Genomic DNA, 26888 nt, shown 5'->3' with positions numbered 1-26888 from the left:
CTTAATCTCCATTTGTTTGTCACTTATACTTTTTTCTTCACTCTTCTTCGAGATGCGAGTACATATTTTTTTGGCTAGTAATTTCTTTCCTGGTGTATTTAAATGAAGTCCATGGACTGTATGGAACCTTTGCTCCAATCTGTTTATATCTACAATATCGACATTCTTAAAGTTAGTGCATATTTCAGTGATACACTCATTTGCAAGATTAATTTCGTGGTTCACACATGACCAGGGTGGTAAATCATGTTGATGTAGGATGTTCATAATGAGTACATTTGTGTGGGTTAAATTATTTAAACATTTCCTCATTTTTGTAATAACCTTGTATGTCTCATTTCTATAGACGTCATTTGATTCTCCTATTAACACAGCAAAATCGTCTTTATTCAAAGTAGCAATGTCAGTTGATGTTGTTAGATCTGTTATTTCACTCAATGAAGTCCGTGGCTTTATGAAACCAGATGCCTTGAAACTACATGTTCTCATCAACATTGCAGAAATTTCACAGCCGTGACTATCACCTAACACACAGATTGTTTTGTGTTTCACACTTTTTGTAACCAGAGGATTTAAGGTTCTTTTCTCACCTGACTAGTGTCACTTTTTCACCACATGTATTATAAATGTTCTTCAGTTTGCAGTTTCGCTGGAGATGTGTTTTTTAATGTAGTTTCCTTTTTTGCACTGAAGTCTGTGGTAGTGTAGGTGTGCGCATTTATTTTCGGAATTTTTAGAATATCTCCTGATGCAGTATTTTCATTGTTTGACCTACTTACAATGAGCAATGGTTTGCCTACATCGTTTTCCAACTTTTCAACCTTTTCTGACGTGTTCACTAAATCTACTAAATTTTAAAACAACAATAACTCCTTTAAAACAACAATAACTCCTAAAGTTATCAGACCAGAGATATCTCCTTAGAATATCCTTTTCAAAAGAATACTCCTTGTTTTGTTGTTGACTCAAATTGTCTTCCATTTTCTGTGTACAACATAAGGTACCATTACTGCGCAGTCACCTGTTTGTACCCTTGAAAATACCTCGCTCATCATACAAGCACCTCTTTGCATATTAACCAACAACATTTCTTCTTCCAACATCATTCTATTTAAGCTGCTTTATACATTGAGCTAATTGTCATCAGATATGTACATTACAATTATATCACAAATGTTTGGATTCAAATATCTTGTACAATGAGAATACATTTGGAAATGCAAAACAGCCAAGAATGTAAGACACAACAAAAGATCATTGAAATGTTTTTGGTTATTGCTTCTACAACGTTACTGTTGTTACTGTGAGCACCGTTCTTACATGGCCACAACACACCTCCAAGTTACTACATCTGAGAATGAGTAGCTCACAGCAGGTGGACTCATGAAGCTCCTTCTCCTGCTTTGCAGATGTGGTATGTCGATGTACCTTGCATCATCTTCACATAATAATAAACTATTTCTCTTACAATATGCTTTCTGAAATTTAACTACTTATACAAGTATTTATTAATGTCACAACCATCTTTCATTATTTAGAAGGACTGAGAGTATGACCCATCATCTTCCCTAAAATAATGTGTTACACCTCAAGGTACATTTTGTAGTTCAGTCCACGCTCAATCCTAGAAGTTTTCGTATTTGCTTATTGTTTCTTCACATTTGGCAATTACAAGTTGTATCATAAAACTTCCTGGCAGATTAAAACTGTGTGCCCGACTGAGACTCAAACTCAGAAACTTTGCCTTTCGCGAGCAACTCTCTACCATCTGAGCTACCGAAGCACGACCCACGCCCGGTCCTCACAGCCTTACTTCTGCCAGTATCATAGTTCGAAGTGCACATTAAAACTACAGGTCCTCCTATAACTTGCTGGAAAGGAAGTTCAGAGATCAGAGGAAGGTGTGGGCACATTACATCAATTAGAACCTTGCTTAGTAAAATGCTGCATCCTTGGATTAAGGACAGCTTTACATTACAGTGGTTGTAGACAAACCAAATAAAACTGTTGCAAGATATGATACAGAGACTGGGTGGCACTGGGAGAGAATATGGCTTTGGAATTAATGTAGAAAAGACAAATGTCACATGAATGTCTTCAGATGATACACTGTTAAATTTGAGATTGGGATCAAACAATCTGGAAGGCAATCTGGACACCTTTTAATATATGATAGGCATCATCCCATTGAAATTTGTTCCTAACTTGCCATGGTCAAAGAGGCAGTCATAAAGTAATCTCTACTTACTAGTAATATTGATATTAGACTGAAGAAAAAATGGGTTAAGTGTTATATATGGAGTGTGGAACTGTATGGGAGAGAAACTTGGACACTAAGGAAAACAGACAAAAAAATTTTAACAAGTTTGAGATGTTGTATAGAAGAAGGATAGGAAATATAAAATGAACAGACAGAATAACATAGATAGAGGTGCTGACATGGGTTGGTGAGAGGTAGTCAGTTGCAGAAATATCATCTACAGATAACACAGCCTGATAAGCCATATTTTGAGACATTAATGTCTCTTACTTGATGATACATAAGGCAGGTTAGGAGAAAAAACTCAGAATGAGAAGAAGAAGAGCAGCATTGATTGATGAATTAAAGATAAAGAACAAATATCAGCTGTTGCAGAAACAACTGAAGATAGAGATAAATGGAGGAGAAGAATCATAACTAAAACCTGATGTCTTAAGGATGAGCTTTCCTAGTCATCTGTGGAACTGACAGCAGACAGAACACTGTAGATGATAATGGTAACAGTATTTAGTTAATACCAAGTGTATAGAATGCATTTTTCAATGTAAGTACATAAGTAAATAAATAAAAATCATGTTCTCTTTTTTGTTCTAGGATTGCCTTTGTTGTTTCTTATTCCATGGATTATATGCCGTATTTTTTTTGAAGATGACTTGTGTTGGACTTTCAATTTAAATAAAAATATATCTGCAATTATATATGTTCCTATGGCTGCCTCAAATATTGTAAGTGTAGATGAATATTATTACTTATCTTTTGTTCACATTTGTTCATATCAAAGAAAGCATACCTGAAATTACTTAGGAAGATTTAACAGGAGAGTAGCAAGAATATCTAGTATTGAATTTCAGCATAATTTCTCAATGAGAAACTTTAACTATGTGACAAAAGTAATTGCAGTATTTGTATGGCCTGCAAAAATCTTGTAAATGCAATAAAAGAAAAACATGTTTTTGGCTTGTCATTTGATTTCCTTGTAACTTGTAGCAAAGATGAATAAAAGTAAAGCAGAGTCACCATAACTTCAGCACCAGTAGTGGATTGCCTAGTGCCCTCAGAAACAGACATTACATTCTATGTCTTTCTTTACAAAAACCCTTTTCTTATATTTGTATTTTTATTTGTACTTGTATTTATTTATTGGTCCTGTAAATCGTGTTTAGGTACATATTTTGTACAAACGATGTAGGACAAGTCACGTTGTTACAGTATATACAACTTCATACACATTGTTATTTTGAAAGAATAAATAATTAAAAATTATTCAATACATGTTGAATATTGATGACAAATTTAATATAATGAAATAAAATGATAGACTTATTAAGAAAATTTGAGCAGTTACACTACACTTTTCTGGTACTCTAAAAACTCAGAAACAGAATAGAAGTAGTGCAGTTTCACTTTAAACTTTTGTAAATTTTGCATCTGTTTCAAATAGGGTGGCATGTGATTGTACAGCATTATGCCAGTATGATACACTCCTCTCTTACAGATGTTTGTACTTACTGTATTGACATGCAAGTAATGCTTCTGCCTAGTATCATGAGGGTGGTAATCACAGTTATACTTGAAGATATTTCCATCTTTTAAAATACTTCCTTTTGTGAAATTTAATATTTCATACATATATAAGCAAGGGAGAGGCAGTACACTGAGATTTTTAAATATTGGTCTACTGGAGCCTCTGTACTTAGTATGGTTTTTTATTCTAACAATCTTTTTCTTTAGCCTAAATGTTTTGTTTGTACCTACGGAGTTCCCCCAAAAGATAATGCCATACATCAGCAGTGACTGAATACTGCCATGGTACATTGTGATCACAGACACACAGCTTGTATTTTGTGCAAGGATTCTTCCTGCGTACGTAAGTGTGTTTAGCTTTTTATTTACATGGTTAAGATGTGTCTCCCATTTTAGGTTTTGCTGGATATGTATACCTAAAAATTTTGTGTCACTCACAGATGAGACAGTTTTTCCATCAATTTTAAAAATTGGTCTTGCAGGATGTAGTTTCTGTGAATTGTGGAAATTGACTGTCACTGTTTTTTCATTATTTATTATTAGCTTGTTTGTTCTGAACCATTGTGTCAAATTTTGTATTATAACTGTAGCTGTTTTTTGTAGGCTTTCTTCATCACGTGATTTGATTAGGATATTTGTGTCATCTGCAAAAAGTACTGTTGTCCTTTTAGTTATTTTTTCTGACAAATCATTAACATAAAGAATGAAAAGAATTGGCCCAAGGACTGACCCTTGAGGAACTCCATATGTAATGTTTTGTGCCTTACTGTAAAAATTACAAATTTTTGTGTTTTTATGTCTTTTTATTTTATTTTAGTGATCTGTTGACAGTCATGAAGGTAGGAATGTATCCACTTGTTTGGCAGGCCTCGTATTCCATAATTACCTAGCTTCTGCAACAGAGTATTATGATCAATTACATCGAAGGCTTTACTAAGGTCAAGAAATAGGCCAGACACATGTTGCTTATTATCTACTGCAGTTAGAATTTCATTTAAGAAGGTATAAATAGCTGACTGTGTTGGTCTGCCAGTTCTGAATCCATGTTGCGCATCACTTATTATGTTTTCATTATTTAGAAAGGCTGTCAGCCTTCTAAGAAAAAGTTTTTCAAGAATTTTACCAAAACCTGACAATACTGATACGGGTCTATAGTTTGCAGCTTCATGTTTGTCCCCTTTCTTGTACAGTGGTGTCACTTTTGCCATTTTCAGATTTTTCGGGAATATACTACTCACGAATGATGAATTGAAAATATCCGTTAATGGTTCTACAACAGATGTTACACTTGCTTTGATAATAATATCTGGTATTTCATCAGTACCTGCTGAATACTTATTGGGTAACCTTTTTATAATGACAGATAATTCCTCAAATGTTGTTGGAGACGTGAATAGGGTTCTTGTAAGAATTTTTGTATCTGGAGTGTATTGCTGTCTGGTTGTGAGTTGTAATGTTTGGTAATTAGGTGGTGTGCAACATTAGAAAAGTAGTTGTTAAATTTATTAGCCACTACTGTGGGGTTGATTATTTTATTGTTGTTTTCATGAAGTTCTATATTTTTGTGGACTAATGATGTAGTACCTGTTTCTCTTTTTATGATACTCCAGGTTGCTCAAGTCTTATTCCTGGAATTTTTTATTTGTTTGTCATTTTCCATTTTCTTTGCTTTTCTTATAACTTGTCTAAGTATTTGTTTATATTGTTTAAAGTAGTTGATGAATACAGGATTTTTGGTTTGCTTTGAGTATTCATATAAGTTCCTTTTATTCTGGCATGATATTTGTATTCCTGTTGTGATCCATTTATTTGGTTTGTGCACAGAATTTGTAAGTGACGTTTGTTTGGACAAGGCTATTTCAAAAAACTGTTTGTATGTGGGCATAAATTTATCAAACTTGTCATCTGTGTTGTTTGAACTGTAAACATCAGTCCAGATTTCTCTTCTCAAGAGAGAGCAAAAGTAATCTATGTTTTCATTATTAAATTTCCTCACAATAGCTCTAGTTTTCTGGGCTTTCATGTTTCCTGGAATAGCATTTGTATTTGGGCATTGTGATCACTAAACCCAGTGTTTGCAGTCTCTGTGTTGCAGACATATTTATCTGTATTTACAAACACCTGATCTATGGTTGTTGCAGAAGTAGTGGTTATATGAGTTGGGTTGGTTATAGTTGGTTTTAGCTTAAAGGACTTCAGTAAGTCTTTGATTTCATCTTTAAATTTACTAGGTTTGGAGAAATCAACATTGAAATCTCCACATATGATAATATTTTTTTAATAGTGTTGAAGTCCTCTAATAGCTCTTCCATATGTTTATAAAACACTTTTTTTACCGCCATCTGGTGACCTATATACACAGATGATTACAGAATTGCTAGTTGGCAGTTCTACTATTGAGAGTTCTATGTCTCTTTCTTTAGATAAGCTGTCAAATTTGGTTATGTTAGTGAAGTCTATATCTTCTCGAAGACATATGCAGCTACCACCATGCCTGAGTACTTCTCTACAAAATGTGGCAGCTAATTTAAACTGACGTACGTGTGCTAGTTCTATCATGTCTTTATTTAGCCAGTGCTCAGTAAAGCATAAAACGGAAATATCACTCATATCATTTAACAAGATTTGTATTTCATCCAGTTTATTGGAAAGAGACTGAACATTCTGATGGAACAATTTAAAGTATGGAGCAGGGACTATATTGTGTCTTGCTTGACCACTTACCTCTTTTTTACATCTAGTATTGTTAGCTGTAACAAATCCTCCTTGATTTGAGGTGTGGGTGGTGTCTTCTTGCTAGCTGGTTCCCTGGATTCTGGGCCCTGCCTTTCTGTGCTGTGGTGCTTCTAATGGTAATCCAATTGTCAAGTAGCATTTGTTTCATTTTAGGCACTTGTATTGCACTGGTTTTCACATTGTATTTATTTTGGTGAAACACTAATTTCTTCAGGTAGACTGGTCGATTCAGAGAGACATGCATCTGGTTTGTACGACTGTTAATTTTAATTAACGAAGACAGTCTATTGCATACCTGCTCCTTCCCCTGTCTGTTCAAGTGGAATCCATGATGTGTGAATTTATCATTAGACAGTCTTTCCATTTCAAAGTTTATGGATATTCTACTTTTGTTGCAAGATTTTGAACAGTTCACTGTTTGCACTAAATGATGATTAACCATGCCAATTTTTTCGTTTATATATTCTTTGACGAATCTTTGGGGAATTGGATGCAAAATGATATTTGTCTTGTTACTGAGTTGGAGAACTCTTGGTAACACGTTATCAATGCTTTCCACAATGTTTTTGTAGTAGTCTTCAGTATCGTTCAACCCAGCCATTAAGATAAGAGTATCACTTGCATTCAAATCTTCTGCTAATTTGTCAATTAGATTAAAAACTTCATGGAGAGGAGCATTTGGTTTAATAAAACTTTTAATGTCATATTTTGTGTCTAGTTTTGTCTCCAGAATGTTTCTGCAGTACCAGCCTTGGCTGTCACTCACTATTAAAACTTTTGGATTCCATACTGCATTCTGTAACTCGTAACTTTGTTTCATATGTTGAGGTGCTTTATCTTCTGGAACACTATTGGTATCGTTCATTACAGTTTCGTTTTCACTGATTGCTGTGTAAACGCTGCCTTCTGTTACACTCACACATTGCATTGGCTCTTTACCAGCTGACATCAGAACAGTTTCTTTATCTGAAGGTGCACTTACTTGTTTGGTTGCACTTTTTCTGGATACCATTGGCATTGTAGATACATTATAACACGAGTGCCGTTTTAGTTGTGATTTTAAATTGTGTGTGTTGGATGCACTTTTTATGGTACACCACTTTTCACTGCTTACATATCTGCTTAGTTCTTGTTCTAACTCACTGATTCTTGCTAACAGAACGTTTCTATCCTCTTGCAACACTTTAATTATTTCATCTTTCGATGCTGAGTCCGTTACGAGTTTGTGATCACCATGTGGCACCAAAACACAGTTCTTCATTTTTGATCATGTAAAAATACCCTTACATTTATTTACTTTTACAGTGCACGAGTATCACAGATTGTCCTTATCGCCACCATTTTTTACACATTTCACACATAATAGTCTTGTATTTATATCAGTTTTTGTGAGCTTTGAATATGTTACCCTTTTACCCTGCACCATCTTTTAATGATTTTCATTCATGAATTTAACAGAATCAGATGGTAACATTAATTTGTCATTATGATGAACAGTTGTTCTGTTCAATGAGTTTCAGATAAAAAGAAGGTGACATTTTTTAACCACTGCTTTATTTGTTTTATTAGTATGTGACTAGTTTCTACTTTTAGGCCATTTTCAAATTATTTTCTGTACTGTAACAGGTATTTATGAGTATTGGCATGAGGTTCTCTGGTGGAAGTGCAGAAGATGTTGGCAGTTTGATACTGTTTGTTGATTTTATTGCTAGGTATAGTGAATATCTGCCTGTGAGAGGCATGCATCAGGTCACTAGTAGTGAACATTCAACTAGGGTGGGCTGGTGTAGAGTTGCTGGCATCAGTCCTTCTCATCTGTGTGGTTCTATAGTGAACAACCTTGCTTAGCTATACATTCCAATCTGCTTCATAATACTGTGTCAGGTGATGGTACCTCAACTCTTCTGACTGTGGCTTGAGCAGGCTGATCTTCAGCACAGCAGTAGCCAGCACCGTTGCACAGACCAGTGGCTGGAGAGTGGCAGCTAGTGATAGTGGATCTTAATGGCATAAGGCTGGGAGGGGCTTTCTTCAACCTTCAGCCCATCTAATCTGTGGCTGGACCACCAGCTGGCAGTCCAGTCAAGATGATGAAATGACATTAGTGGCATCACAGCAGCAGCCTACATGCAGCGGACTCAAGTTCTAAGCCCAGCTGTACACAGGCCCAGTCCATTCAGATGGTTAGCGTTTGCGCATGACAGATCGTGCCTTGTTGCTGCGTGCATCAAGTACAAGGCTTGCCTAGCACTGCCAAAATTTCTTATATGCTAGTCATTGCCCAAGTGGCTGGGTCATGGTTGCAGAAATACTGATTCTACACATTACAGTAACAGACTGCAGCATGGGCACGGATCATAACATTTCTTACCATCTTGGAAGAGTTAGGCCCACTGAATGTCTAATCTGACAAGTCTGGCCAAAAAGTGGCACATATTCATTTATGTTTTACACCTTACAAAATCCCGATTTAAACACAGGTCTGGAGTACGAACTGTAGGTTAGCTGCTACACTCTTATAGTCTTTTCTTTCCAATTTAATATTTACACTTTTTATGACATTTACACTTTTACACCATTTCACCTTCATGGCACTTGGTCATTGAGTGATTCCTGAGTTTTTGCACCATCCCACTTCAACTTTTCAAGGCTCTCTTCTAGGCTGAGTCATTTCTTTACCTGAATCAGCACTTCTGGTATGGCCCTGCAGTTTGAAAATGGTGAGGATGGGATCTGGGCAACTCTACACTTGAGGGAGCTATAAACAATGTACTATTGCCTTTACTATGAATGCAACTGATGTGGTAGTTCCTAAAAGCAGATGATGCTTCTGTTTGGTTTGGTGTCTTTTTCTCATGCCCAGGCAAATGTTCCATTGATACATGGCCATTCTTAGCAGCCAGCATCTGGTCTAGTGAAGCTAGAAGGGTTAGGTCTAAGGTGTTATTTAGATATGGCAGTTATTCTTTAGGCACAATTTAAAAATGTAAGTCTGAATATGTAAAGCAGCAAACAAATGTTATTCAGGGTTGTTGTTTGAATTATAGTGGCAAGTAGTCAGAAAGTAGGTCCAGAAATGGTGCAGCAGGTACCATTAATCAACAGCCTTGCCCGTGCAATTTTAATTGTTATGTGCTACTTAAGGGACCTTGGTCATAACAATTACATATGATTACTTCTGTGTCTGTTACTGAAAAGAGCCAATGCGACCTTACCTTTTGGAAAAGTTCAGTTTTACTTGCAAACACAACCCTGGGGCACTTGCTGCAGCAACTTAGAAGTGGAGAGCAGTGCGTAGGATTTCCTGTCAGGCACTATTCTGTAAAGCTCCCAACACCACCAAGTAGGAATGAAATACAACCTCCAGTATGGTACCTTCACTGGTGATGGCAAAATTAGCCCACCCTCAGTTAGTTTGCTAGGCTAACCCATGACCTTAGACATATGGATATGTCAGCGTAACCAAAGTGGTACAATGTTCCTTTCACCTGACCTTACCTTCTCTCCTTACCACATCCCTCCCCCATTTTGAAGGAATTGCTACCAATGTGAGGCAGTGCTTCAGGGGTTCCCTTGAGTGGATGGACTGACCCTACATGTACAACCTTGGTAGAAGTTGAGAGTTTCAGTTTTACATTAACTGGAGAAATCATTTCAATTAGTTGAAAAGGCTCATGGTACTTGTAATGTTCTCCATTGATAGTCCACAGTGTTGATGTACTGCATTGTTATACTGGGTGAAAAATGAAGTGGTTGAAGTTCAACACTGATTACTGTAAATGATGTAGCCAACAGTTGCACAGTTGCGTTTCACAGTTCTTTACTTTCAATTCACAAACGTCAATATTGCACAGTTATATGGCCTGTTCACTATTGGTTAATTTTTGATAAGCCTCATACATAAACATCAGCATACTGCTACAATAGTTTGCTGTTGAACATCTACGAGCAGAAAATACCTAACCATACAGTTCACTATTTCTCAAATATATTGAACAGACACTGTCATTGTTTTAACACATGGCCTGTTTATGTTACACTAATTCCACTGTTCAGTTGACACATCGTTGTTACACTAGATTGATACAGGTTTCCTGTCTGAAAATCAGCTGTGGACTGACTGTCTCAGGACCAAAAATTGGGCCTTTATATATCCTTACAATAATAGGTACTAAAACTATACATTGTTCGATGTTTAATTTACAGAAATTACAATTAAAACATAACTCATTCAATTAACTGAATAAATTGAAAATTTCTGTCTCTTTAAGAGTTTCTTCTACCACCAAGGCTAGGCTGAATTATTTGTTTAAATAATGAAATTAACAGATACATTATACAAATAATAATTTTGACAGATGTGGTAATTATTTGCCAATGTTTTCAAATGGAGCCAAATAAATACTTTAAGAATCCTAATAGTTCTTCTTCCTAATGTTTATAATTATTATAGAATTTATATTTGTTTATAAGTCAACAATAGAATAAGTCATGAAACAATTACTGATTTCACCCTATAACAAAAGATATTAACTAGGGATAGGCAAAATAAATAGGAAATTAATAACATACACAAAACTAAGCACAAAATTAGATCTGGTGCTATATTTCTTAAGAGTGAGGGCCAACCTTTCTTTTTTATGAAAGTGCAGATTATATTCATAATGGTAATTAGTCAAAAATTTAAAAAAAATAATTTAAGGAGGCAGATGGCAAAACAAGAGAGGAAGTAAAGAGATCCCAGCTTGCTTTTTCACATACTGTATTATTAACTTCCTTGTCTTCCCTTTAAATACATTGCGGTTAGTTGACATTACCACCATGTGACATGGTACTTGGTGGCTTTGTTTTTCCTTTTTGGGCACTTGCCACTCCAGGACTTTTAAATTCATCTTCTGAACCTGGCACCATATACACTTTGATCTCTTATCAAAGTTTTGAATGGGGGATACATCTTCCCCATGGTGACATTTACAAAGTTCAACAGGGGAAGAAACAACTGTTTATGGTTATAAGCCCATACATTCATGTATTTTTTAATTATAGTCTGCTTCAAAGTACAGTAGTAGAGTGTCCCAGTGATGACTATTTACTACATAATAATTTAACATTTTTCCTATTGTGCTGTGCATCCTCTCTGTCCTCTGAATCACATGCTGGTATACTGGACTATGCCTTAACTTTCTAATCCATGAAAGTTGACACAATTGCTTCACTAGTTCAGAGATAGGTTAGTGCCAGTGGTTAAACATTGTCTGAGCTACTGTTTCTGCTTGCTGTTTCAGCATAGTAGCCATGGATAGAAATACCAATCATTTGGAATTGTCTATCAGCCACGTGTAACCTTTGTAATGGAATCTGTTGAGAATTAAGCTCAGCCCTTTGCACACAGAGTACACAATCTTTGACATACTGTTCCTCTCAGAAACCTGTCACAAAACTTCTTCCTGTAAACTTGTCAGCACTTTTTGTGTGTGTATATATATATGTGTGTGCATGTGTGTGTGTGTGTGTGTGTGTGTGTGTGTGTGTGTGTGTGTGTGTGAACTGAGCATCCATCAAGAATTGCTGACAATCCCGGTCACAGGCCTAAGCATAGTCTGCAGATATACCAATACATTCCACAGTGTGTATCTTGTGAATCAATCTGCTTTCATTACCATGAATCTTTCCAGGTTCATGTAACACTTCAAAATTATTGAGTTTTTGATAATTTGTAATAAAATAGGTAACAACCTACCTACCTCTAGACAACGTACTAGTCATTCTAATTTACCAAGAAAGTTGCAGATACAGGGTAAATAAGCCCTAGGACTAAAGGGAAATCTGGGAAAATCTTGGGAATTTTCTTATACAGGAAAAATCAGAGGAAAACTCAGGAGTTTTTCAGAATTCCATAAATATCGTGTTGCTTTAGTTTTCAGTTAAATTATTGTGATTTAGACTGATAAGAACTGACGCTCTAACAAAGAATTTTACTTTATCCCACTACTGAAGAATAATACAGTAGCAATACAACTTAAACAAAAGAATTGCAGTAATACAACATAAACAAGAGAATAACACCAAAATCAAACACCATTTGCAAAGAAAATGCACCATTTACAACTGCAAAACACAGTGCACACATAAATGTCTGCTGACAGCTAAATGTGTAAAAGACTATGCAATACTTGGTAACAACAAACAGCTTTCAATGCAGGGTCCATGAGAAATATGGCCTGGCAAAAATTTGTGATGTCACATCAGCTGGCTTGTCTGCCACACTTTGTGAATGCTTGGCTCCATGCAGGTCACCTGGGAAATCAATTGTTAATTGAAAAGGTACCCACTAAAGCCCCTCCCCCCCCCCCCATTAACCATGGACCTGGGAAGGCTTGCATGCCTCAGCAATACAAATAGATGTACCATAGGTACAACTGCAATGGAGGGGTATCTGTTGAGAGATCAGGCAAATGTGTGATTCCTGGAGAGGGGCAGCAGCTTTTTCAGTAGTTTTTCCCAAGGACATGCAGCTTTACTGTATTGTTAAGTGATGATGGTGTCCTCTTGGGTAAAATATTCTGGAGGCAAAATAGTTCCCCATTTGGATCTCCAGGCAGTGACTACTCAGGAGGATGTCGCTATCGGCAGAAACAAAACTGGCATTCTACGAATCAGAGCATGCAAGGTCAGATCCCTTAAATTGGGCAGGTAAGTTAGAAAATTTAAAAGAAGGAAATGGGTAGGTTAAAGTTAGATATAGTGGGAATTAGTGAAGTTCGGAGCAGGAAAAACAAGACTTCCGGTCAGACGAATACAAGGTTGTAAATAAAAAATCAAGTAGGAGTAATGCAGGAGTAGGTTTAATAATGAATAAAAAAATATGAATGCAGATAAGCTACTAGGAACAGCATAGTGAACGCATTATTGTAGCCAAGATAGACACAAAGCCCATGTCTACCACAGTAGTACAAGTTTATATGGTAACTAGCTCTGCAGATGATGAAGAGATTGAAGAAATGTTGTATACATGGAAGAGGTCAGGAGACACTGGAAAGTTTCAGGTTGATTATATGATGGTAAGATAGAGATTTTGGAACAAGATTGCAAATAGTAAGGCATTTCCAGTGGCAGATGTCAACTCTAACCACAATTTATTGGTTATGAATTGTAGACTAAAACTGAAGAAACTGCAAAAAGGTAGGAATATAAGGAAATGGGACCTGGATAAACTGAAAGAACCACAGGCAGAAGAGAGTTTCAGAGAATGCATTAGGGAACGACTGACAAGAGCAGTGGAAAAAGATTCAGTAGAAGAAGAATGGGTTGCTTTGAGAGATGAAATAGTGAAGGCAGCAGTGGATGAAGTAGGTAAAAAGACAAAGGCTAGTAGAAATCCATGGGTAACAGAAGATATATTGAATTTAATTGAGGAAAGTAGGAAGTGCAGTAAAAGAAGCAAGTGAAAAAGAATACAAATGTCTCAAAAATGAGATTTACAGGAAGTGCAAAATGGCTAAGCAGGGATGGCTAGAGGACAAATGTAAGGATGTTGAAGCATGTGTCAGTAGGGATAAGACAGATACTGCCTACAGGAAAAGCAGAGAGACATTTGGAGAAGAGAGAACCTCCTGTGTGAATATCAAGAACTCAGACGGAAAACCAGTCCTAAGGAAAGAAGAGGAAGCAGAAAGATCAAAGGAGTATATAGATGGTCTGTACAAGGTGATGTACATGAGGACAATATTATGGAAATGGAAAAGGATGTAGATGAAGATGAAATGGGAGATATGATACTACATGAAGAATTTGACAGAGCACTGAAAGGCCCCAGGAGTAGACAACATCTATTAGAACTACTGATAGCCCTGGGAGACTAGCCATGACAAAACTCTTCCATCTGGTAAGCAAAATGTATGAGACAGGAGAAACATCCCCAGACTTCAAGGATAATATAATAATTCCAGTCCCAAAAAAAGCAAGTGCTGGCATTTGTAAAAATTTACCGAGCTATCAGTTTAATAAGCCACAGTTGCAAAATACTAACATGAATTCTTTACAGACAAATGGAAAAACTGATAGAAGCTGACGTTGGGGAAGATCAGTTTGGATTTCATAGAAATGTTGGAAAACTTGAGACAATACTGACCCTACGACTTATCTTAGGTGATAGGTTAAGGAAAGGAAAACCTACATTTACAGCATTTGTAGACTTAGAGAAAGCTTTTGACAATGTTGACTGGAATACTCCCTTCCAAATTCTGAAGATGGCAGGGGTAAAATACAGGGAGCAAAAGGCTATTTACAATTTGTAAAGAAACCAGATGGCATGAAAGGGAAGCAGTGTTTAAGAAGGGAATGGGATAGGGATGTAACCTATCTCTGATATTTTTCAATCTGTATATTGAGCAAGCAGTGAAGGAAACAAAAGAAAAATTTGGTGCAAAAATTAAAATCCTTGGAAAAGAAATAAAAACTATGAGGTTTGCCGATGACATTGTAATTCTGTCAGAGACAGCAAAGGACCTGGAAGAGCAGCTGAACAGAATGGTGGACAGTGTCTTGAATTTAACACATTGTGTACAAAATTATATGAATTAAAAAATAAAAACATCTGAGGCAATGTTGATTGACCTGTTCAAAATTCAAAAATTAGTTCTGTTATCGAATACTTCTGTTGAGGAAAAGTAATGCTACAGGAGGGTGTCCCTTTACAGTATGCACCATTTAACGCCAGTACCATGTATCCTTAATCTAAATTGATTAAACAGACAATGTCATCTTAAGTAATATACCCTTAAGTAATATACTCTCTGACCAAAAAAGTGGTTGTGGGATTTCATTGAATACCACTTTGCCTTAAATTTGAACACAATATAGTGAAGAATTTAATGGTCACTGACTCCAAAATGTTTTAAACCTTGCAAGTTAAACATCTCATTTTCTTTTCTTGCAATTGGGTCAGTTACACAGTTTCTTTTGGGTGTTATTGCATGTCGTGCTTCGTAGAGATGTTGAAACTTGGAAGTTAGTCCTTCACTCTCTATAGTCTTCTTTACTAATACCAAGTCCCCTAATTTATACACTATTTGGGTGCACCTTTCCCATTTCTTTTTTCTCTCATTCTCTCTCTCTCTGTCTCTTTCCAATCATCAATCCTGACTTGTGGGGTCTGCTGTTTCGCTACATCTCCTCCATTTCTCCCTGTTGTTGACATCTTTTGGTCTTAAGCCAAAAACGTGCATGTCTCCCCTGACTTTGTCAGTCCATCTCTTTGCCGGTCTTCCTCATGGCCTTGTTTCTGGGTTGATATGGAGTGCTGTATTTGTGACTGACTTGTCTTGCTTTCTCATGATGTGGCCGTACCAACAGAGACGGGCTTCCCTCACTTTGTCGGTCATCAACGTGACACCAAACATTTGCCGAATGTCTGTATTTTTTACATGATCACATTGTGTCAGCCCCATGGGCCATTGAAGCATCTTCATCTCCATGGTGTATAACATTTGATCCTGTTGTTTCAACATAGAGTGACACTCAGTCCCATACTTTGCTGCTGGGCATACCATGGTCTAATATACTGCATTCACCCTCATCCGAGTATCAAGAGTTGTGTCGCAGTCTGAGGTGACGACATACCCTAGGTACTTAAAATGCATGGTCTTCTGCAGGTCTTATTCGCCAATACTTTGGTGCCTCTGGTTTGGCAGCCACATTCTAGGTACTCTGCCTTCTGGACATTGAGGTGCAGTCCATTGTCAGCCAATCTGTCCTTCCACATTTGAACCTGGTGCTGGAGTTCAGGGTGGGCTTAATCAGCAAGTACCACATCATCTGCATAAAGAAGGGTCCAGAGATGTGAAGTCTGTATGTCAGCTGTTGTCATATTCATGCAAAGAATGAATAGCAATGGTGAAAGGGCAGAACCCTGATGAACACCCACAGTGATACCGAACGGCGGAGAAATTCCAGCAGGACTCCGAACAACACTAAGGGAATTACGGTACAAAAGTTGCACCCAGCTTACATACTCTTCAGGGATGCCATGGCAGTGAAGAGCTTGCCAATTAAAATCATGTGGGATATGATCGAAAGCCTTTTCTAGATCTAGAAATGCCATGTGTACACTCTTGTGTTTTTCCATCAAAAGGTGCATGGCTTGGATAGCATTGATGGTGCTGCATCCCTTAACAAATCAACACTGGTTTGGTATTATGGAAACAATACTTCTGAGTCTGCTATCAAGTACCCCATTCAAAGATCTTTCAAGTATGACAGAGGAGTTGAATAGGGTGATAAGTCGAGCAATCGTTCATGTCCCCTTTTCCCTTCTGGAATGGAACTGTTATGCTAGTTGTCCATTCTTGTGGAAGCTGTTTTTTGGTGATGATTTGGTTGAAGAGTGAGACAAGGAATTCTGAAGCAGCCTTCTGTGCATTTTCCTGATTTCCACTGGTAGGTCATCTGGGCCAGTTGCTTTTCCATTTTTCATCTTGCTGATGGCATGCATTACTTCTTCAGGTGTAATTGAGGGGAAGGTCCTAAGTTAGGATGAGGACTAGTAATTGGTGGATGCATAAACTCTTTGTTGCTGATGTTACAAAAGTAGGCTGTCCAACACAGGAAAATAGACAATTTATCTCTTAGCAACTTCAACATTTGTAGTCCTGTCTTCCTCAGTAGCATGTAATATTACGGTATATTGATAATTTTTACTTATGGACCATCTGACAGCAATTGAATAAAACACAATTTTAGTGCCATATGTGTTTCGCCTTGATTTTCTGCAAGGTATCATCAGTGGCAGGTTGCATGGACAATTTCTTACATATTACACTCCTGTTGCATTTTTGGTGTTCTTCTTCTTCTTATGAATGCCAATATGCAGTTTTTTCCCACATTCCACAGCGCTATGAACTATGAAACATTGCATTGAAACAATCGTTCAGTTCATAGTGCTGTGGAATGTGTGGAAAAAACACAAATTGGCTTTCATAAGAAGAACAACACCAAAAATGCAACAGGAGTGTAATATGTAAGAAATTCTCCACGCAACCTGCCACTGATAATGCCTTGCAGAAAATAAAGGCAAAATGAGTATGGCACTAAAATTGTGTTTTATTCAGTTGCTGTCAGGTGGTCCATAAGTAAAAATCATCAATATACCGTAATATCTCTTAGCAGTTTGGTGTCAGCTCCCGTGATGTGCATGACGTGTCCAATGTCCTGAGATGAAAGGTGACATGACTTATCAAGATGGTAGATGTTGTTTTCTCCCGATGGTGTGTCAAGCTGGTCATACAGTGTCTGGTAATACTGATGTTCTGCCCTGTTTGCTGCCAATTTCAGGTTATGATATTTCTGGAGGTCAGTGTCAATTCGTGAGTTACATCGAGTCCTGTATGCCATCTTTGTCTCCTTGATTGCTTGCTTGACTTCATCTGTCCACCACCAGGTTTGTTTATCAATGCATTTTCTTCCAGGTATGATTTTTCCCAGCGTTTTTGTCACTGCTTGATGTATTTGTTCCACAGCATCTTTCGATATATCTTCAACCAACTGATCGGTTTTCACGGAGAAGTTTGCCAAGGCTGCCATCAACATGTTTCACTGGGTATTCATTCGCCACCACTTAATTTTCTCAGTCCCAGTCTTAGGTTTAGGTTTGGGTTGTATAACACACTTATGAATATCAAGGACAAGCAATTGGTGCTGATGGGCAATGCAGTCATACGGAATTACTTTGGCATCCATTACCAGCCTCATGTCTTGTTGACGAACTAGCCAATAATCAAGCTGAGTAGCATGATCTCCACTTGTATAAGTAGCCAGATGTGTTGGCATCTTTTTAAAGTATATGTTGGTCACAATGAGATCATGAGCTTCTGCAAAATCAAGTATCTGACATCCATCATCGTTCCGTACACTGAACCCATGTCCTCCATGGCATCTCACATACCCTTCTTTGTGAGCCCCGACATGTCCGTTCAAATCTCCTCCAACAATGATAGACTCATCCTGGGGAATTTCTCAAAGGAGGGTTCCCAGACTGTTCCAAAACTTGTCCTTCTCATCCTCAGTGTGTCCAGTTTGAGGTAAATAGCAAGATACAATGTGGGCAGTGATAGCTGTTGAATCAATCTCGATAGACATAAGCCTTTCTGACTCCCTGTTGACACTGGTGACATTGTTACAGGTTGGTTGGTTGGTTGGTTGTTTTGGGGAAGGAGACCAGACAGCGTGGTCATCGGTCTCATCGGAGTAGGGAAGGATGGGGAAGGAAGTCGGCCGTGCCCTTTGAAAGGAACCATCCCGGCATTTGCCTGGAGTGATTTAGGGAAATCACAGAAAACCTAAATCAGGATGGTCGGACGCGGGATTGAACCGTCGTCCTCCCGAATGCGAGTCCAGTGTCTAACCACTGCGCCACCTCGCTCGGTCATTGTTACAGAAGTCCTGGTAGACAACTATTGCTATGCCATTTTGTGTACTGGTACCATGATAGATGAGTTTGCATCCATCTCTGATTTCTTTTCTCTTTGAACTTTTCCACTTGGTCTCCTGGGTGCAGGCAATGTTGACACATCTGTTTTTAAGCATTTCTGCTAGTTCACAATGTCAGCTGGTCAATGAACCAATATTGAGGGTCGCTAATCTCATTAGTTGTATAGGTTGGACTAACTTCTTTAACCTACCACATCCATGAGTAGGTAACCCTCGCCCATTTCTCACATCACTTAGGCACAATTGGTGTGTATTGCTACAGGAGGGCACCCTAGCATGTTCCGAATTTAGCCATAGATGCAACAAAAGATTCCTCAACTGACGGGTCCCTTCGTCTGTCACTGAGGGCATTTTATAGCTACTGACAGCAAGTTATTAGGTGACCCCTAACCTGCATTAATTAATGCCTTTTTGATATTTGTCTATGGTACAGGAGTAATCCACACAGTCTCTTCAGGCCAGTTCTACTGGTGCTGTCCTGGTAACCATATGGGAGTGTTCATTCAGTATTCTTTCAAAACAACCCAACACTATCATTCCACTTGGAGTGTTTATCAGCCCAATATGGTCGACATTACCTTCCTAATTCTCACATCTCGCATTGACGGTGTTAGCCTGTGAGTGGTACCATGATATGAGGACATGATTGATTTTTTCCCATGCTAGGAACTCCTCAAATTGACTTGCTGTAAATTGTTTACTGTTATCTCACAATAGGTGTTTTGGTCTCCCTACCTGCTGTAAGTAATGATGTCTCAGCATCAGTATGATACTTTGGGCCATGGCTTTTCTCAATGGATATAATTTAACTAATTTCAACCAGCATTCCAGGACAACAAAATTACTGCCCAACTCCCTGCTCCCCAGACAGTGGACCATAGAAGTCAACTACTACTAAATCCCATAATTCATTGAATATTATGGGATGAAGTAAGTTGTGCAGTTTTGTCGTCCATTTTTCACCATCTGACATATCCCACTATGTTGTAAATTTTTTTTAACTCTCCAGTGCATGTTTTTAATGCAATAATACATTTTAATGTGCATGGTACAGTTCTTATGACAAAAGTGACCAAATCTTAGATGTATGGACCATGTTATTAATGCAGTAGGGCTGAAGGGAATAAAGAGCAGCCAGTTACTTAAAGAGTGACTTTTGTGGAACAGCATCCCTCTTTTGATGTTTAACTCATCATTCCCATTTTCTAACCATTGAGTATGTTGGTGTAGTGCTTGATCCATGTGTTACTCTGTTTGTAAGTTCTACACCTACATCTACATCTACATCCATACTCCGCAAACCACCTGACGGTGTGTGGCGGAGGATACCTTGAGTACCTCTATCGGTTCTCCCTTCTATTCCAGTCTCATATTGTTTGTGGAAAGAAGGATTGTCGGTATGCTTCTGTGTGGGCTCTAATCTCTCTAATTTTATCCTCATGGTCTCTTCGCGAGATATACGTAGGAGGGAGCAATATACTGCTTGACTCTTCGGTGAAGGTATGTTCTCGAAACTTCAACAAAAGCCCGTACCGAGCTACTGAGCGTCTCTTCTGCATAGTCTTCCACTGGAGTTTATCTATCATATCCATAATGGTTTCGCGATTACCAAACGATCCTGTAAAGAAGCGCGCTGCTCTCTGTTGGATCTTCTCTATCTCTTCTATTAACCCTATCTGGTATGGATCCTACACTGTTGAGCAGTATTCAAGCAGTGGGCAAACAAGCGTACTGTAACCTACTTCCTTTGTTTTCAAATTGCACTTCCTTAGGATTCTTCCTATGAATCTCAGTCTGACATCTGCTTTACCAACGATCAACTTTATATGATCATTCCATTTTAAATCACAAGTTATGGCAGAAATTTATGACATCCCTATACAAACTGGTTTTAAAAATCATATTGCAAAAGTGCCACATTCTCATATGTCTTCTTGTTGCTATAAACCTATTGGAAGCTACAATGATGCCTCTGGTACTAAATTTTTGTTGCCTTTGACATAACCTGTAGAAAAAATTGAATTCCTGTTGCACAGTGTGCACTTTAGTGAGCCTGTTGTGTAGCAGCTTACTTTTTGAGACTAGCGTTAATGATTTGCAATCACTATAGACAATGGTCTCATAGCCTAATAACTTTTTAAATGTACATACTTCTGCTGATGTCTTTTTATCTGTTACGCCATAATTTCTTTCAGTATGTCTGAGGGCATGGCTTGCAAATGCTATAGGTTTGTGTTCAACTATAGCACTCAATAATTTTTTTTTGTACATCTGGGTGCTGAGGCTGTAATCCAAGGCATCTGTTGTGAGATGAAATGGTTGGCTGAAATCAGGATACACCAGTAGTGGTGCTGCACCAAACTGTCTCCAGCAGAGAGTACGAGTGTAGGACAGTAAATCTTTGATGAGGGCTGTTTGGTTGAATCTGGGAGTGGGGCTGAAGGTGAGGACTCTCTGCTGGAAGTATCACTTTGCCATGAAGAAAAATGATCCTATTCCTACTCCTAATGATCCAACTCCCCAAGACACTATCCAAATTGAACCCTGCCTGGAACAGTTCCGTCCTCCGTCACAGCGGGACCCACCTCCTCTTCCTCAAAATCACCCTCTCCAAACCTTCCAGGAATTTCTGACTTCCAGCCTTGCCTCTCAATCCTTCTTAAAAAACCTTAATACTTCTCCCAACATCACCACTGCTGAAGCCCGAGCTATCCGTGATCTGAAGGCTGACCGAGTCATCGTCATTCTTCCAGCGGACAAGGGTTCCACGACCGTGGTACTTGATCGTCGGGAGTATGTGGCTGAGGGACTGCGTCAGCTTTCAGACAACACCACATACAAAGTTTACCAAGGTAATCCCATTCCTGATGTCCAGGCGGAGCTTCAAGGCATCCTCGGAACCTTAGGCCCCCTACAAAACCTTTCACCTGACTCCATCAACCTCCTGACCCCACCGACACCCCGCACCCCTACCTTCTACCTTCTTCCCAAAATTCATAAACCCAACCATCCCGGCCGCCCCATTGTAGCTGGTTACCAAACCCCCTCAGAGCGTATCTCTGCCTACGTAGATCAACACCTTCAACTCATTACATGCAGTCTCCCATCCTTCATCAAAGACACCAACCACTTTCTCGAACGCCTGGAATCCTTACCCAATCTGTTACCCCCGGAAACCACCCTTGTAACCATTGATGCCCATTACTGAACAAAGTGGCAAACATCCGCATTTGTGTAATACGGCGAATAATACCACAGAGAACTCTGTCAGTGAAATAAGTGATAAGTATAAATGGAAAACAGTTTCCTATAATAAGAAGGACAAACGTAAAAGTGCAACGAACAAAGAAGATGACAAAAACGATTTTCTGTTAATAGGTGATTCTATTTTAAAAAATGTTATTGTGCCGGACTGCGAGGTCGATGTTCGACCTGGAATCCGATCGCATCAACTCAACAAACATTTTAAGAATGTATTGTCCACGAAAAGAAACACGGGCGAAACTGGTAACAAAACTTTAAGTACCGACGATTACAGAGGTGTCTTAATCCACGTGGGCACAAACTCCATCCGCAGTAACAGTGAGGAAGAAATCGTGAATGAAACACGGAATCTGATTAGATCGGCGAAAACTGTATACCCAACATCCAGGCTGGTAATTAGTGAAATTATTCATCGAAGATCGGTAAGTGATACTTACATCAACAGGCTAAATACCGGCATTAGGGAACAGTGCAACAGACTCGGTGCAGTATTCATTGACACAAACAAATTCTTAAACTGCAAGTGTCTGGGAAAAGACGGCCTGCACTTGAATAGATTAGGCTCTGTGAACCTAAGTAAAATATTCATAGACGTGTGTAAAGTCCTAAGAAGCAAAGGAAACTAATTCATTGTGATAGGGGTGACAAAGAAAAAATTCAAACTGAAAATAAAAAGTTTAGGTACCAAACAAATGATGCACGTGAAATAACTAAAAGCAAAAATGATCTATTGATGCACTGGAATATAAATGGCTTAGGGGCAGAACTACCAAATCGTAAATTCTCAAAAATCGACGAACTAAAAATTCTGCTTTCAGAATCCGTAAATATTAAAATAATCTGCTTAAATGAACGCTGGTTAACAGAAGATAGTATAAAAGTACTAAATAGTATTAATAATTTTAAGGTAGCTGCTAGCTTTTGTAGAATAAGCAAATCTCGTGGAGGCTCCTGCATTCTTGTCAATTCTTCCATAAGTTATACAGTAAGAGATAGTTTTAATTATTTAAATGAAGAGAGCGTGTTTGAAAGTTGCTCTGTAGAGCTGAGTGATCTGAATACATTGGTTATAGCAATCTACAGAATTCCTGGATTTGCGGTAACAAAAGTGTTTTTAACCAAATTCGAATGCCTCCTGGAAAAACTCCAGAAAGAAAGTAAGAAAAAAGTTGTTATAGCAGCAGACTTCAACTTAAATGTCTTAGTTGAAAGCAATGATTCCACAAAATTTCGTGACTTAATTCAGAAATCTGGTTTCAAGCTAAATTTTTCTGAAGGCACTAGGGAAAACAGCAGATCAGTGACCTGCATTGATAATATTATTACTAACTACAAATTTGACAGTGGAAATAAGCACAAATACTGCTTAGACTTGGATATTTCAGATCACTCAGCTCTGTTTATTGAGCTCCCAAAAGCAAATAACCTAAAGCCTCCAGAAGTGTGTATAAAAAGGGATCTCAGTAAAAGTAAAATGGATTTATTCCGCAGTAAATTAAGTATAATAAGCTGGCCTGTAGACTACAATAGTTCAAGCTCGATAAACTATGACAAATTCTTAAATTGTTTCTTAGAGGTATTTAATGAATCATTTCCTCGTAGATATAAGCAAAAGAAAGTTAATGGTAAACTCAAATGGATTACAACAGGAATAAAGATCTCTAGTGCCAGAAAGAGAGAGCTCCACAATGAGTTAAAATCAAACAGAAATCCAAATTTTGTTATTTATGTCAAACAGTATAAAGCTGTATTTAGGAAAGTTGTAGCGGCAGCTAAAAAAATGGCAAATAATAAATTCATACGAGAACACAGAAATAAGACAAAAGCAGTGTGGTCAGTTGTTAAGTCTGAACTAGGAGCCAAAGTAAAAATTCATGAGATTTTGAAAATTAGACATGAAAATGAAATTATAGTAAACCCTGTTCAGATGTCAAGTTGTTTCAATGAATTCTTCCTAAACGTAGTAAGATCGGATGTGGATACGACATTCTATCAGGGCATCACAAATTTGGAAAACAGCCAGAACACATCTTTTAAACAATTTGAAAAAATAACCCAAAGGGATGTGGAAAAGGAAATATTGTCTCTAAAAAACAAAACCTCACATGGGTGGGATGAAATAACAACATCTGTAATCAAGTATGTGTACGATATTATTTCCCAACCACTGTCAACTATTATAAATCAATCTTATGAACAGGGATGCTTTCCAGAGGTATTGAAATATGGTGAGATCAAACCTCTATTCAAGAAAGGATCGACAGAAGATATGGGGAATTACCGGCCTATCTCTCTCTTGCCGGTCTTCTCTAAAGTGTTTGAAAAGATTGCAGCAAAACAAATTAATAACTTTCTTACTGTAAATGATATAATTTTTAAAAACCAGTTCGGATTCCAACAGGGTAAAAGCACTGCGAATGCTATAAATGAGTTTATCCAAAAAATATGCTCCACGTTAGATAAAGGTAGAAAGGTCACAGGTATATTCTGTGATCTGACTAAAGCTTTTGATTCAGTGAACCATGCATTACTCCTCCACAAATTACAGATGTATGGAATCAGAGACACTGCTTTAAAATGGTTTAGCTCTTACCTGTCAGGTAGGAAACAGAGAGTAATTTTAACTTCAAATGGAACCAATTATTCATCAGATTGGAAAACAGTTCCCCAAGGAGTCCCACAAGGTTCGATATTGGGTCCCTATCTGTTTCTTTTTTACGTAAATGACCTACCACTTGCTATTGATGTTCATTCAGTCTTATTTGCTGATGATACATCAGTTCTAATTGAAAATGAGGTATCTGAAAATATTCCAGAAAAAGCCAAAAATACTTTAGAAAAACTTGAATCTTGGTTCTATCAAAATGGACTAAAACTAAATGTAACTAAAACCAAAATGATACAATTTGAAGCTAAATCAGTAGAAAGGAGTGAAATAAAGATAACTTGCAATGATCAGGATATCACAGAAGCAAACCACGTGAAGTTCTTAGGCCTAAATCTTGACAAAAATTTAAATAGGAAGGTACACATAGATTACTTAGCAAATAAACTGAACAACTTAGCATTTGCAATGTGTATTTTGTCAGGTGCCACAAACATGGATACCAGAAAGATAGTTTATCACTGCTACTTTGAGTCAGTTATTCGTTATGGCATAATCTTCTGGGGAAATTCAGCAAATGTCACTAGGCTCCTAGTATTACAAAAGAAAGTAATTAGAAACATGTGTGTTGCAAAAAAACAGGAATCCTGTCGACCACTGTTAAAAAATTTAAAAGTACTATCTATCCCCTCACTTTACATATATGAGATGGTGGTGTTCCTATATAGAAATCAACAAACACTAGACAATTTCCGTTTTGACCACAACTACAGCACTCGCCACAGAGACAACTTCAAACTTCCAACACATCGTTTAAAACTTTATGCCCAAACGCCAGAGTATATGGGGTTAAAAATTTTCAATAAAATAAAAGGCAGTAATATATTTAAAATGGAGATTGGTTCACTGAAAAGATTGCTCTTTACTCTCCTGGTGGAAAAGTGTTATTATTCTGTCGATGAATTCATTGAGGACAGCTTCACAATCTGAACACAGGGATTGTAAAACATTTATTATTTTATGTACATGTGTAGCTGTAACTTAGAAATGTAAAATATAATGTAAACTTTTGTATTTCTCTTAAAAAAGTGAAAAAAGTTTCTTTTGTAAACCTTGACATGTCTCCTGCACATCAAATCAAATGATTTGAAAATTGTATGTAATGAGATGAATAAACCACATAACATAACATAACATAACAAATATTCCGCACGTCCAGGGCCTCGCTGCGTTGGAGCACTTCCTTTCACATCGATCACCTGCCACCCTACCTAAAACCTCTTTCCTCATTACCTTAGCCAGCTTCATCCTGACCCACAACTTCTTCACTTTTGAAGGCCAGACATACCAACAATTAAAGGGAACAGCCATGGGTACCAGGATGGCCCCCTTGTACGCCAACCTATTCATGGGCCGCCTAGAGGAAGCCTTCTTGGTTACCCAGGCCTGCCAACCCAAAGTTTGGTACAGATTTATTGATGACATCTTCATGATCTGGACTCACAGTGAAGAAGAACTCCAGAATTTCCTTTCCAACCTCAACTCCTTTGGTTCCATCAGATTCACCTGGTCCTATTCCAAATCCCACGCCACTTTCCTTGATGTTGACCTCCATCTGTCCAATGACCAGCATCACACGTCCGTCCACATCAAACCCACCAACAAGCAACAGTACCTGCATTATGACAGCTGCCACCCATTCCACATCAAACGGTCCCTTCCCTACAGCCTAGGTCTTCGTGGCAAAAGAATCTGCTCCAGTCCGGAATCCCTGAACCATTACACCAACAACCTGACAACAGCTTTCGCATCCCGTAACTACCCTCCCGACCTGGTACAGAAGCAAATAACCAGAGCCACTTCCTCATCCCCTCAAACCCAGAACCTCCCACAGAAGAACCACAAAAGTGCCCCACTTGTGACAGGATACTTTCCGGGACTGGACCAGACTCTGAATGTGGCTCTCCAGCAGGGATACGACTTCCTCAAATCCTGCCCTGAAATGAGATCCAT

General features: G+C 38.0%; 2 protein-coding genes across 3 annotated transcripts in view; both read left to right on the top strand.

Annotated features, from left to right (window-relative positions):
* The window catches only part of LOC126247391 (parathyroid hormone/parathyroid hormone-related peptide receptor-like), a 931061-nt gene that overhangs the window by 328031 nt on the left and 576142 nt on the right, over nucleotides 1-26888 (top strand). The window lies entirely within an intron of this gene.
* The window catches only part of LOC126247365 (parathyroid hormone/parathyroid hormone-related peptide receptor-like), a 289419-nt gene that overhangs the window by 152552 nt on the left and 109979 nt on the right, over nucleotides 1-26888 (top strand). For both annotated transcript variants that reach the window (XM_049948473.1, XM_049948474.1), the window contains exon 8: nucleotides 2855-2985. In XM_049948473.1, coding sequence (XP_049804430.1) covers nucleotides 2855-2985 — 131 coding nt within the window. The remainder of the gene's footprint in view (nucleotides 1-2854; nucleotides 2986-26888) is intronic.

Source organism: Schistocerca nitens, chromosome 1, assembly GCF_023898315.1.
Source record: "Schistocerca nitens isolate TAMUIC-IGC-003100 chromosome 1, iqSchNite1.1, whole genome shotgun sequence".
Lineage (NCBI taxonomy): Eukaryota > Metazoa > Arthropoda > Insecta > Orthoptera > Acrididae > Schistocerca > Schistocerca nitens.
This window is presented reverse-complemented; position numbering and strand designations above follow the sequence as displayed.